Source organism: Rhizophagus irregularis, chromosome 10, assembly GCF_026210795.1.
Source record: "Rhizophagus irregularis chromosome 10, complete sequence".
NCBI classification, from domain to species: domain Eukaryota; kingdom Fungi; phylum Glomeromycota; class Glomeromycetes; order Glomerales; family Glomeraceae; genus Rhizophagus; species Rhizophagus irregularis.
Window position 1 is genome coordinate 942,390 of NC_089438.1, and position 14,816 is coordinate 957,205.

Here is a 14,816-nt window from a genome sequence, read left to right on the forward strand (position 1 = left end):
TAGAATATTTTATTAATAAAAAATTGTTTCTTAAAGTTTAAGAAAATAGATTTTCTTTGAATATAATCAATTTGTTAGTCATACATGACACATATGCATGAATTATAGTTCAAAAAAAGTTATAATAAAGAATGCTATATAAGTAAATCGAATTTTTTTTTCTTGTTTTGCATTGTTCGCGCCTCAAATGATAAATTTCAACTAATTATTCATTCAAATGTTATTTATAGTCACAATTGGAAATTTAAATCATCATGGACTTTATATTCTATTTTTAATTTAATGATATTATATTCATTACATAGACAACTATGTTTCCTAACAATTCGATAATAAGGAATTGGATCAAAAACGTGATGTATTTGGCATGTGAACATCTTTGGTAATGTAACTTACTATTTAAAATTTTAAATAAAAAAAAATTAATTTAACACAGCAACATGCCGAACCCAACCTGGAACTAAAAAGATGAAAAAAAAAATTATTTAGCGAAAAAATACTGACAAAAAAAAGGTAAATACAAGACTGATCAGATGAAAAAAAAATCAGTAATAATAATTAATCTAAAGAAAAATACAAAATGAAGTGAAAAATTTTTTTTGATTTTTACCGTCATAATGCGAAAACTATTAAACCCGATCTGGACAATAATCAATAAAAAATAGTTAAATAAAAAATGAAAGGAAAATACAGAACTTGGCGCTTACTGTAGTACGCAGTAACTCGCCAAACCCGATCTGTATATATAAAAAGATAAAAAAAATAAATAATAATTTAAATAGTAAAAAAAAATTATGAAATAAACAAAAGAAATCTATGCAGAATCTGTCCTAAAAAGATAAAACCACAAAATAGTAAAAAATGATTATTTGATAAAATAATGATCCAAACCTAAAGAAGAAAAGAATGAAAATAAAAAAAATGAAAACCAGTCAGTCTTAAAAAACTGGAAAGAAGAAAAGGGGAAAAAAAAGATTAGAAATTCAAATTTAAGAAACTGGTAAGAAGGAAGAAAAAAAATATTAGTAAAAAATCTGGTCTCAAAAAACTATTTTATTCTATTCCGGTTCCTTTTGGAACTGGATCTTTTTTTATTTTTTTTTATTAAGCAAAAAAAAAAAGAATCCGGTACTTACCATCTTACCGTCTTACCGTGGTAATTCTCCAGGTTACATAATTTTTGAGTGGTCGATTTTATATTATTATCTGCTAGAATGTAAATCATTTTTAATAAGAGCGTTTAACATCCCGTATCATGTTTTATATCATCTAAAGATTACGAATTAAGATTCATGATGAAATTAATAAAAAAATTATATTTTCATGATTGCATGATTAATAATTTTATAAAAGTGATATTTCTATCATTTTCAGCAAAATGGTTTCGGCGAAATGGCCCTTCGGCGAAATGGCTTCGGCGAAATTGGTTTTGGCGAAATGTCCTTTCGGCGAAATGGATGATTCGGCGAAATGGCTTTCGGCAAAACGTACCGTAACCCATCTAAAGATCTTGGTCAAATCTAAAAATCAAATTTTAAAATTGATTAGTAATCAAAATATATTTCATACTTGCTAACGTGTCAACCCAGAACCCAGATTGCATTGGTATGTTTTTAATAATTATTTTTCATATTTTCTTTAGCATTATTCAAATACTAATTACTTTTTTTTTCTAAAAAAAACAATTAAAGTACTTTTGTTTCCCTTTAGGTTTAATTAATATTAGTAATCAAGAAAAAAGGACGTGAGAGAATCATGTGACCACTTACAAGAATCCACAGCCTGATCCAACCCAATAAAGTTAGGAAAAATTTTAAGAAAAAATATCAGTAAAGCAATAATTTGAAATTAGGTAATTTTTATTCCAAAATTTCCAATTTTTTGAGTTAAAAGACAATAAATTTTTTGCTTAAAAAAAAAAATTAATCATTATGGCGTGATAGTTTGACAGTGAATTTGTTTAATACTTTTATAATGATATATAAATTGGTCAGTCTTTTAGGATCATGCTAATTCTGACGGACTGATATTTTTCGTTAATGGCTAGATATTAAATTCTTTTAATATTAAATTAATTATTTTAACAAGCTTTAAAATCAAAACATTAGTGTAGACGTTTAAATTATTTTTGTTTCCACAGAAAAAAACAATTTCAGTACAACAGACGTTTAAACTATATATATTATCATGATCTTACCTGAAGTCTGAACGACGCGATAACTACTATTTAAAGGTTTGCTTCAAATTGAGTTTCACTAGTTATTTCACTTTCTAGTACATCTTCAGTTATGTGTTATTTTCTTATTTAAGACAATTTAAGTCATTGAGCTTCAGATTTTATCTTTATTTATGAAGACATTTAAAATGTTTGGAAATACATAGAATAAATTATTACCAGATGATATTATCTAATTTAATTATGGCTAATTTATAATGATGATTTTTTATTAATTATTAAATATAACAATTTAAATTTTATTTTAACCAATATACCCATAAAAAGATAACAGTAATAATAAAGTCATAATTTTTGAGTTTTGTAAGTGTTCGCATACCCAACCTTATTGGAACTAGTAGTGACTGTAGTGTTGCCTGATCGTTTATATTGTTTTCAGTTGCTATTCACATTCCCGAGAAAAAATGTCCATAATGTATTTCTGGAATAATTTTTCCAGTAGTAAGAGAGTTGTATTATAACTTTTGGTTTGACTTTAGCGTTTGGTCATAAATTACAAGTGTTAAAAAAAAATATTTGAGTATAAAAAAAGGGTTGACTTATTTTTTTATATGTTTATTATCCCTCGTATATGAGATTACGAATTGATAATAATAAATTAACTAAAATTGTTTGCTAAAATTTATATAATGAGATTATTAAAGTTAATAATTTCTAACCCAGACCTGTAATAAATAAACTACTTAAATGAAATCATTATATTACTTAGTAGGCATTGAAAAGAATGGCTGGACTTTTCTTTGAATATAAAATCATAAAATTAAATTGGATGATTTAGTTATTAATTATTATCATGTAAAAAATTGCTTTACTTGAATGAGTTATCACTATAAATTTCGTTATCATATGACTTTTCCCTTTTTGCCGATCCGGAATTGCGAATATGATGAATATGGTAATAAACAAAAATTATCATGAACTCTAATTTTACAGTTACAAAATTTTTGATTAATTATGGGAATAACAAATAAATATTTATGAAATTAAAATCAAATAATTCATCGTTATACTAAAGTACTATTCGGAAAAAATTTTTTGGTCATTAGTTATTATACATTTGTAATTAGCAGAAATAAAAATGAATAGATTTGTAAAAAAAAAAAAATTCTTTTTTTTACATTTGACTTTAATCAATTGAACTAAATATAGTTTGATATATAAATTAAAATCTATTTTCACAAGTTAAATCATCAAAACATTAAACGCGATTAAACAAGCGGTACGTACTAAAAGTTGAATTGTTATTACATAAACTGTAGTCTTCATAACATCTGTCCAACTTTTCATTTAAATTAACTTATAAATTACGGTACTTTGTTTTTTAGTTGAATTACAACTGTTAAAACTTAAAATCCTTTATTTGTCTAATTACATTTTCGCTAAGCTTATTCTTTCATTGTCACATGACTCGCATCGAAAAAAATTTTGGCTTATCAAATTGATTATCCGGAACTTTTCGGATGCACTTATTAATCACATGCATCGTGTAACAATTTTATCATTAATTTTGACCACATGAACGAATTTTAATTGATTTAACAAAAATGTTGTCACACAATAATGAAACAATTAATGCAGTGTTCATCAGAAAGCTCCGAATGTACGGATGTTTAAATATAAAGTCACCCATTTAGTAAAGTTCATAAATACTAAATACTAAATACCAAAAAAAAAGAAAAAATATTTCTTTTTTTTTTGAAATAATAAAACAATAAAATGGCATATCGACTTCCAGCTGATTGTTTAAATGAAATTTTTGAATATTTAGAGTTAGATAGATTCACTCTACACTCATGTCTGTTAGTTAATCATCTTTGGTGTGAACTTTCTGTTAGAATTTTATGGAGGAATACTTTGAATATCAAATTTGATTATAAACATTCATTTAAAATAGAATCGTCAATTCTTAGTACATTAATTGCTTGTCTTCCTAATGAATCAAAAAAGCTATTGCATGATAATAAAATTTTTATTTCAACACCCACTTCAAACCCATTGTTGTTTAATTATGCATCATTTTGCAAAACTCTTTCAATTTATGAGATTAATAGGATGATTGATAGTGTCCTCAAAAATAAGCCATCATTAGATTCAAAATATAAAAATAGTTTAGTTGCAAATGAAATTATCAAAATGTTTGCAAGTCAAATTTCTTCATTGAAAAAATTGACTTATCATCATACTTTTTATTATAATCTTAATGTTTCTTTCCCTCATTTTCCCGGAGCAAGAGATCTTTTAGAATTATGTTGTAGTTCAGATCTTTCTTCAGATTTTTTTTATCAATTATCTCAAATATGTCATAATTTACAATCTATTTCTATAGATTTTTATGATAGTTCTACAAACGAGTTAAAAGAATTAATTTCTTCACAGAATAATTTAAAAAATTTAAATTTATCAGCTTTTAATGGAAGTTGGGCAGATATTATACCTTCTTTAACAAAGCATTCTCATACAATAACAAAATTAAAACTTTATAGTGATGATAGTAATTCATTCTCATTTGTTAGTTCATTCCCAAATTTACAAGAATTAATAATCTCATCCTTTGATGGAGTATTTGAAGATTTTAAAAAATTACAATATGTTAATTTTTCAAAATTACAAATTTTAAAAATTCCTTATGAATGTCCAAAACCTGAGTATTTAATGAAATTTTTAGAAAATAATGGAAAGAGTCTTAAAAAATTTTATATAGGTGGAAGTAACAAAGCTTTAAGGTTATCTATTGCTAAATTTTGTCCAAACCTTAAAAGTCTTTTCATAATATTTAAAAATGGTGAGCTAGAGGTACTAAAAACCATACTTACCAGTTGTCAATACTTAGAAAGTATTAAAATTTGGTGTGGTAAAGATTATTTATCTGAAAAAGAAGTATTAGAAACTGTTGCAAAATATTCACCAATTAATTTTTGTGAATTAAAAATACACCATATTACTACAAATTCGGATGCATCTCCGGATGATTTGGAATCATTCTTTATAAGCTGGGAAAGAAGAACACCAAAAAAATTACTCTCATTTATAATTATTGATGATATGGAAATTTATTATGGTTATAGTTTTGAAATTTTAGAAATAATAGAAAAATATGAAGATTTAGGCATAATTGAATTTATAACTAAAAGTGAGGAGAAAGAAAACGAAGAAGAGGAGGAGTATTATGATTTTAATTAACTTTATAATTATTTTGAAAATAGGCTTATTTTATTTAGGTAATCTTAGGATTTTAGTGATATTCTTATGTTTATTATTTTAAATGATTGAGATTTGAATAAGGAAACCCTGATTATTGGCAGTATTATTTATTAAAATGTTAAGATTAATATGAATGATTTTTAGATTTTTATTTTATTTGTTTTTTTTTTATTGCACCTTTATTTTTTATATTTTTAAATTTGCAAAAAATTGAACTTGTTTGAAGTTTTAAATTTTCTTACATAATAATAATAATTAATTACTAATGTTCCTATTGTCACTATTTTCGAACTTGGTGTATTCTGTGAATTGCAAATCGACACAAAAAATAAAGATAAAAAGGTTATAAAAAATTAATATATTAAAAGTTATTGGATGGGAGTAAAAATATCAGTCACCCCACATCTGTCATAAGATTCGAATATACTATGATGCAAATTTGCTGATCGTCTTAACACAAGATACAATGCAAAGTCTAAATGATAGTTAGTATCATACTTACTAAACTGCACTATACTATATGACATCATAGGCTAGTATATCATACTAGTATCATACTCAATATCTATATCATCCAGATTATCCGACACAACATGAGAAATAACCTTACTTAGAGACCTTCTAGAAACATGTCATGCTCCCCATGGAAATGATCTCTTGTTTCATAATAACAATTCAAACGGTGTCTTGACATTGTTTATGAATATGATCAACACCTAATATGATCAACACCTAGGAAAAAATTTTGTTCAAATTTGGTGATGACAAGGTAATCTCTGCTGATCATTTTTTTGTCTGCGAAGCTGATTTATGAATTTATGTTTTAGAAACAATACTCAAAAAATAGTCTTGTAGAGCAATCAATCTGTGTGAAGTAATAGATTTAGAGAACTGGAGGAAGTCAAAGACCCAGGTGAAGCAATGACTAAAGATGTGGATATTTTTTTCTTCTCAAATCTCTATCTATATCAATAATATTGCAAACCACACTCTCTTATAAATAAATTATATATTTGTATAAATTTTATAGAAAAGCGGAGAGTAAATAATTTGATGTTGAATTGGGATTCTCATTAAATGGCCACATAGGGTTTATATTACAATTTAAAGTATAACGCAGAATAATTTTTTTTATTGTTTAAGATATAATAATATAATAGTAATAAAAATATAAAGATTAATACAATTATAATCTTTTATGATCATAACAGTACTTTAGTTTTTTTCTTCGTTAGATCTAACTCCAAAGAGATAGACCTTAAAAAAAGACATCTCTGCAACCATATTTTTGAATTTCTAGATTTGAATAAGATGCTTAAAGTCAGTAATTTTGCAATTATTAGGGAGTGATCATTCAATATTCACTTACATTATCAAGTTGTTCAATCCGTTTGTAAGTTTGTTTGAGTGATTCTAAAAATTGTTATTCAGTTCCTTTCAAATTTTTCTCGATTAAGTGATTCCTTAAACTGCCAACTGCACCAAAGCAAGATACCGTATCCGTATGCTGAAGTGAAGCGCCGGACCTTTTAATTAAATACACCATTCTACACGTGCAATGTCACCGTACAACACAATAATGTAATAATCTTTCATTGAATATAAGAAAAGTTGGCTAAGTGCGTAACGTAAGATGGCAAAAATCACACAACTACGTTACCCTTGGATAGGGTAAAGCTGATAAAATTCCCACGCAGTAGGTGCTGTTTGAATACATCTATCTTTTCCAAACTGCCGCTATTCCAAGACCTGCGAGAGCTGTAAGTTACCACATTCTCAGGAAGTTTGACAAACAGAGAAAATTTAACGCTATTTATTTTATTACGATACAGTACATCTATATTACATTTATTATTCACGAAACTTCTCGTATTTCCTGAGTTATTAGATAGTTTCTCAAATTGCTTGAAATGTTCCTTTCTAAATAATTTCTGATTGAAGTACTGGCGTTGCAGCAAATAATATTAATGGTAGATAAAAACATAATGACGCGAATTTTTGGTTACTAAAAAAGCTTTTAACTACTAGAATGGAAAGGGTGTCAGAGGAAGATGGGCTAATTAAAAATTTTTGTGAAAGTGATAATTTAATAGTTTAAGAAAGTATAAGGGGTATACATATATACATATATATTTGTATACATTTATAAAATAGAATTGACCAGTGACTTCTTATGATATTAAAAAATTGATTAACTTATCGGTAAAATAACTATGCGAAAAAGTGATTATTGCTCGCATGAAAAAATTCTCATGAAATATTGATTTGTTTTAAATTAGCCAATCGGAAATCAAAAATTGTTGATAATCAAATAAATTAAAATATTTTAATGATATGTAAAACTTTAAGAGTATAATAAACGAATTATTTAAAATATTAAACTTAAGAAATTAAGTAACGTAAATATAAATCATCACTGATAAAGTCATAAAAAGTATAATTTAATAAATTCAAAGTATGAAGAGTATGTATAGTATAATATAATAAAAGTAAGAATATCAAATATATAAATGTAAATATGTAAATTTTATTTTAACAAAGCGTAAATTTTTAAATTATTTTACTTTTTTATTAATTTCCTTTTTTCTGATTTGTGAATAATATGAGGATCCGAATTTTCTTTTCCATCAGACCCTTGTCTAGTGCAACTAAATATTTAAGATACCAAGATTTTAGTATGCTGTGAAAAGTGACAATGAAACGAACTTTAAGAAACTATAAATAGTAAATAAATCAAATTTGGTATAATGTCTACATTTTTTGATGTAAAATTTAATATTTTAAAACAATTTATTTATTTATTTAAAGTTTTTTATAATAAATACTATAATTTGCTTTATTCATACCGATATCACACCCTTTGTTTTTCTATTTCAATTAAAATGCCATTTCGTAACATTTTATTCATTTACCCAACAAATTTCTTCCCACATGATTTTGTGGTGTCTAAATTTTGATTGGCTTATAACATTTATCTTAGGGAGTTAGGACTATAAAATATAAAATATATTAAATTGATTTATTTTGAACTTGTTCATTTCTAATAAAATCATGACATTCGAATTATAATAAATATTTTTTAACCATAATTGACCATTTACAGTCATAATAAAACTCGTAGAGTTACAAAGAATGGGATAGTTATGTATTAGTTTAGCTTTGTATAGGTTAGCAAGGTTATAAAGTTGTGTAGTTAAATAGTTGCACTCAAAACAAATAAAGATTAGTCAATTGTATTATAAAGATTCTTTACATACAGTTTATAATAACAATAAGTTTTGAATAATAGTACTATTAAAGGTAATAGTAACCAAAGTAAAATCGAAGTTTTGAAGTCACGTGATTATATTATTACGTGACAGTCGTATGGCAAGCGGTAGTGGTCAAAAGTGCGTAGCAAAACATAGCGTGTACACGCTACAAAACATAGCGTATACACGTTATATTTCACGGCGGGTTACCCCTGTTCTGTTGGGTTAACCTGTCAATTTCAGGGGTAACCCGCCATAAAAAGCAACGTGTATACGCTACATAATTTAACGCGTATGCGCTTTATATTATAACGGTTTATTAATTTATTTTGGACCAAATTTTAAATTATTAAGGGATCGAATACCTGCCGTTTCAAATATCAGGTACCCGCCATTCTACATATCAGGTACCCGCCGCTTCACATATCGGGTACCTGCCGCTTCACATATCGGTACCCGCCGTTTCACATATCGGGTACCCGCCATTTTACATATCGGGTACCTGCCATTTAATTTTTTTTAAAAAAAAATTTTTTTTTTATTGGCTTTTTTTTATAAACAAATTTTGTAGAGAACTTTTATTTTTAATATAGGCAAAAGCTTTGTTTGATAGAATTTCATTGGGAATTTTTTTAATAAGATTTTTTTTGATAAAAAATTTCGTTAGAAAATTTTTTTCATTGATAGGGACATTTCTGAGTTTTTTTTTTTTGATGGATAATTTCGTTAAAAACTTTTATTTGATAGAAATTTCATTGGAGAATTTTTTTTAATAAGATTTTTTTTTTTTGACGTATACTTAATTTGTTGGAGCAATTTTTTTTAACAGGAGAGATTTTTTTGATAGAGAATTATTTGAGATTTTTTTTTTAATAGGAGAGTTTTTTTTTTGATATAGAAATTCTTTGAGAATTTTTTTTAATAGGTGGTAAGAATCTTTTTAATCGGGGATATTTTTTTTGATTGAGAATTTCATTAGAGAATTGTTTGTTGAAAATTTTTTTTATTTTTTTGATGGTGAATTTTGTTTAGAAATCTTAATAGAAAATTTTATTGATAATAGTTTTTTTTTAATAAGTGTATCGAGAATTTTGGCTTGAAATTTTTTTTTAATTTTTTTTATAAAAATTGATTGAAAATTTATTGGAAAATTTTTTATTAAATTTACAATTGTAATAAATTTTTACTTCTCTTCATCTTCCCATCACTTCTTTTCATCTCCCATCGCTCCTTTTCGTCTTCCATCACTCCTCTAGTCCTCTTCGTCTACCATCACTCCTTTTCGTTCTTTTCGTCTCCCATCACTTCTTTTCGTTCCTCTTCATCTTCTTTTTGTCTCCCATAACTCCTTTTTATTTCTTATCACTCCTCTTTGTCTCCCATCACTTCTTTTCGTCTCCCATCACTCCTTTTCATCTCTCATTATGTCCTATTTCTCCTTTTTGTTTCCTATCACTTCTCATTACTCTTTTTTACTACCTTTCATCTTCTATTACTTTCCATTACTCCCACTGTTATTTCATTTTTTTATTAGCATCTTTCTCCTTGATCATTGTAATTTACTTATCTTTTTTATTTATTGTTATTGTTTCTTTTATTTTTACACTTAAATAAAAATAAATATATGGTGATTTTTTTCTTTAAAATCGTAAATGGGTGACTTAAATTTTAATATTTGCAAATAAAATTTCATTAAATAAATAATTACCATTATTGATATCAAAAGTTAATATGCTGACTGCCAGTTCTTATAACGGGTACCCGCCGTTTCTTATAGCGGGTACCTGCCGTTTCTTATAACGGGTACCCGCCGTTTCTTATAGCGGGTACCCGCCGTTCCTTATAACAGGTACCCGCCGTTTCTTATAGCGGGTACCCGCCATTCCATATAACAGGTACCCGCCGTTTCTTATAACGGGTACCCGTCATAACATATAACGTATATAACGCTATGAAATATAGCGTATTAAACGCTATTTTTTGCAACAGGTTACCCCTGAAACAGACAGAACAGGGGTAACCCGCTGTGAAATATAACGTATATGCGCTACAAAACATAGCGTATACACGCTATGTTTTGCTACGCACTTTTGACCATGGCGGCTTTCCATACAGTCGTGACACCTGTGCTTGTCTGCTTGAGCACAGTAGTATTAAATCAATGACATAAATTTGATCAATTAGTTACTGCGACTTCATAACAATATTAAATTTTGACACATTGTGCGACAATATCGGAATCATCACTCCAAAAATGAATATATCGGGCGTAATAACAATTTGATACTTCCCCTTTTAACATATAAAATTATAAAATATTTCCAAAAGGATCATTCAATTTTACATTCATGCATTTTAGTTAACAGATTATGGTGTCATTTAACGATTCCGTTATTATGAGGAAATCAAAATATCATGTTTTTAATATTTACTTAAATGATCATGATATTTACTTAAATGATGATATTAAAATGAAATGAAATCAAATTGATATAAAAATTATTAATAATTCATTACCCTCAAATACACGATTAAATATTTAAATACATATAATTTTATTTTATAAATTTACTCAATCTAAATAAAATATACATTCATTGATTGTTGATGATCAATGATTTTATCAATCAAAAAATCTGAAATTTGATGATACTACAATTTTGACTCATATTGTATTATGCGTATTATACTTATTCTATTATACATCTATCAAAAAAAACTTTGATGGTAGGACAACATCTATTGTGAAATGCACCATTTTTGCATTTCGTTCTTGAACCCGAAATCAACAAAAAAGAAAATATCAAGAATGTTTATAAATCTTTTTATTAATAACTTCACATATGTTAAAATTCTTCAACACTTGTTATATATATTATATAATATATATTTACTGATATGTATATTATATCATATATATTTTATATCACATTATTACAAATAATTATTATTTAATTACCTAAATACAAGTTATTAATTATTATTACTCATATTACTGTTCCGATCAAATTTTCATCAGATGTTTGGTGTGTGATAATTGTATGGTTTTATCGTGAAATTTACATCGGATCAAAGTGTAATATTGAGTCACCTTTTGAGTCATCCAATACATGTATAAAAAAATTATATATATATATACATACATACATACATATAAAATTTTAAAAATACGCAAAAAAAAATTTTTCTTTTTTTATTACCAATATCCGTTACTTTCGTACACGAAAAATATATTATAAAATACATCGCACGGAGCAACAAAAATCGATTTTTTTATTTTTTCTTGTTGCTCTTTACTATACTTTTCTTCCAATAAACCTTATATATATACTATATACTTAAATTTTTCTAAAAAAATATCAACACAAAATGCAGTCAACTTCAATACAAGTTTTCCAACAACAACAAGAAGAAATTTCTAAGATACGTCCTGGAATTGTAGCAAACTTTATATATAAAGTTGTTGAACTTGCTACCTATACTTCCGATTTTGCCGATGATGCTATAAATATATTAACTGGAGGTCATTCAACTAGACAAAATTATGGTTACGATGATAATGATGATGAAAATGTCTATGTCCATAAGAAAAAAGATGTTTCTACTTGGAATGAAAATGTAGAAACTGTTGAAGATGAAGAGCCTCCATCTTACGATAATTCAACTGAAACTAAATCTTCACTTACAATTTCTACATCACTCTCACAACAAGATTATCCAACTACTCAGTCTGAAACTAAACCTTCATTTACAATTTCTACATCACCTTCGCAACGAGATTATCCAACTACTCAGACTGAAACTATACCTTCATTTACAATTTCTACATCACTTTCGCAACAAGATTATCCAACTACTCAGACTGAAACTGAACCTTCATTTACGATTTCTACATCACTTTCGCAACAAGATTATCCAACTACTCAGTCTGAAAATGAACCTTCATTTACAATTTCTTCATCACTTTCGCAACGAGATTATCCAACTACTCAGACTGAAACTAAACCTTCATTTACAATTTCTACATCACTTTCGCAACAAGATTATCCAACTACTCAGTCTGAAAATGAACCTTCATTTACAATTTCTACATCACTTTCGCAACAAGATTATCCAACTACTCAGTCTGAAAATGAACCTTCATTTACAATTTCTTCATCACTTTCGCAACGAGATTATCCAACTACTCAGACTGAAACTAAACCTTCATTTACAATTTCTACATCACTTTCGCAACAAGATTATCCGACTACTCAATCAACACCAACACATTCACCAACAAATTCAACCTCACGACAAAGACAATTCCGTGTTCGTCGTGGCTGTAGATTTGTACGTCACAAATCATCTTCAAAAATGAGCAATAATTTCAATAATACATCCGATAATAATGATGATGATGATGACGATATTATCCTTAAAAGACTTAATAGTAAAATATCTGTTATGATAGCTGAAGCTGAAGCTGCTTTAAATAGTAAGGCTGAAGTTACAGAACTTGAAATGATACTTGCCGAGGAAAAAGAACGTGATGAACGAATTAGGAAAGAATTTGGAATACAAACTCTTAATATTCACAATTACAATTATAATAATTACAATATCAATTATAATAACAATCACAATTACGTTTACTGAATTCTTTTAAAAATTTATTCAAAATTTCTTTTTTGCTTGGTATTGGTCGGACGAAGAAATATAATATTTCCAATTTTCTTTGCAAGATAGTAAAAATAATTAAAAATTACATGCATATGTTTATTATTTAATATTTCCAGTTTTCTTTTGACGAAGTAAAAATAATTAAAAATTACAAATATACATTTATTATTTAAATATTTCCAACTTTCTTGAATCACAAAGTACTATTATTTAAAAATAATAATACTTTCCTTATATATTTTGATCAAGTAATTTACTTATATTAGAATGAATTTAGAATAACTTTTTAGATTGAAAAAAAAAAATTCAGTAATAGAATACTTTATATTTTTAAAAGGCAAGACTGGTATATATGTTAATATGTATATATGTATTTACTTTTTATATTTTTTTTAAAAAAAACATTAATGTTATTAACTAATGTAACTTTTACAATATATAAATAAGTAAAAATTAAAAAATTTTATATAAAAATTTATTTAATTTACTTTTTTTTTTTTTTGATAAACGTATAACGCATCATAATACATAATAAATTTCTAAAATTAAAATACATTGTATTTAATTTACTTTTCTTAATATATAAGAAATATGAGGCCTTTTCAGTAAAAAGGGCGGAAACTACCTAGAAATGAAAAACGAGTTTTTGCTAGATTTGGGTAGATTTTGACATGGGCCAATTATAAATGAAAGTCAGTTTGCATAATAAAACATCGCGATTTAAGCATTTCTAAAATTAGTAGTACGGGAACACAAATTTTTTTGCAACGGTCCCAATTCACATCAAGCCAATTTTTTTAACAGTAAAAAAAAGTTTTTAATTAAATCTTATTTTTTTCATTAAAACGGTTTTTAAATCGTTATTAAAAAACTTTTTTTTCGCTAAACCGATTTTTTAAACCATAAATATCATTTTTTTAATGAAAAGTCGAAAACGGTTTTAAACCGTTATTATTTTCCTTCTCCAAAACAGAGCACGACAATTTTCTTTTGATGCAATTTTTCTTTAGGTACAGCTTCTGGACTTGGATTTTAGATTGGAATACTGGAAATGTAAGTTGAGTATTTGGTGTTTATTTTGTTTTTGGAATGTTATTAACATTCCTTTTTTTTAGGGACGGCTCCTGGACTCGAATTTCGGATTGGGAACTCAAAAATGTAAGTTGAGTATTTGGTATTTTTTATTGCAGGAACGTAACTAACGCTCCTTCTCTCTTTTTTTCTTTAGGAACGGCTCCTGGACTTGAAATTCGGTGAAACAGTAAGTTGCGGAGGGGGTGTTGTATTTTCTTTTATTGTAGGAACGTCATTAATGTGATTTCTTTTTTTCTTTAGGAATGATTCCTCGATCAGCATTTTTTAATTATTACCTGATAATTTAGACTTTGGAATTCACGAAATGGTAGGTTAGGCCGTTAGGGTATGTGTGTGTGGTGTTTTTTTTGGCTTTTTTTCATTTAGAAGCT

The 14,816-nt window shown here is 26.6% G+C and overlaps 2 protein-coding genes across 2 annotated transcripts; both read left to right on the forward strand.

Moving 5' to 3' along the window:
* Positions 1-3,952: 3,952 nt before the first annotated feature.
* Positions 3,953-5,416, forward strand: OCT59_001739 (uncharacterized protein; the record flags this gene model as incomplete). The annotated part of the gene is made up of 1 exon (XM_066144041.1): positions 3,953-5,416. The coding sequence occupies one exon, from the start codon at positions 3,953-3,955 to the stop codon at positions 5,414-5,416; it is 1,464 nt and encodes a 487-aa protein (XP_065995243.1).
* A 6,641-nt stretch (positions 5,417-12,057) lies between these two features.
* Positions 12,058-13,326, forward strand: OCT59_001740 (uncharacterized protein; the record flags this gene model as incomplete). The annotated part of the gene is made up of 1 exon (XM_025329260.2): positions 12,058-13,326. One exon carries the CDS (start codon positions 12,058-12,060, stop codon positions 13,324-13,326), a length of 1,269 nt encoding a protein of 422 aa, XP_025187381.2.
* Positions 13,327-14,816: the final 1,490 nt, after the last annotated feature.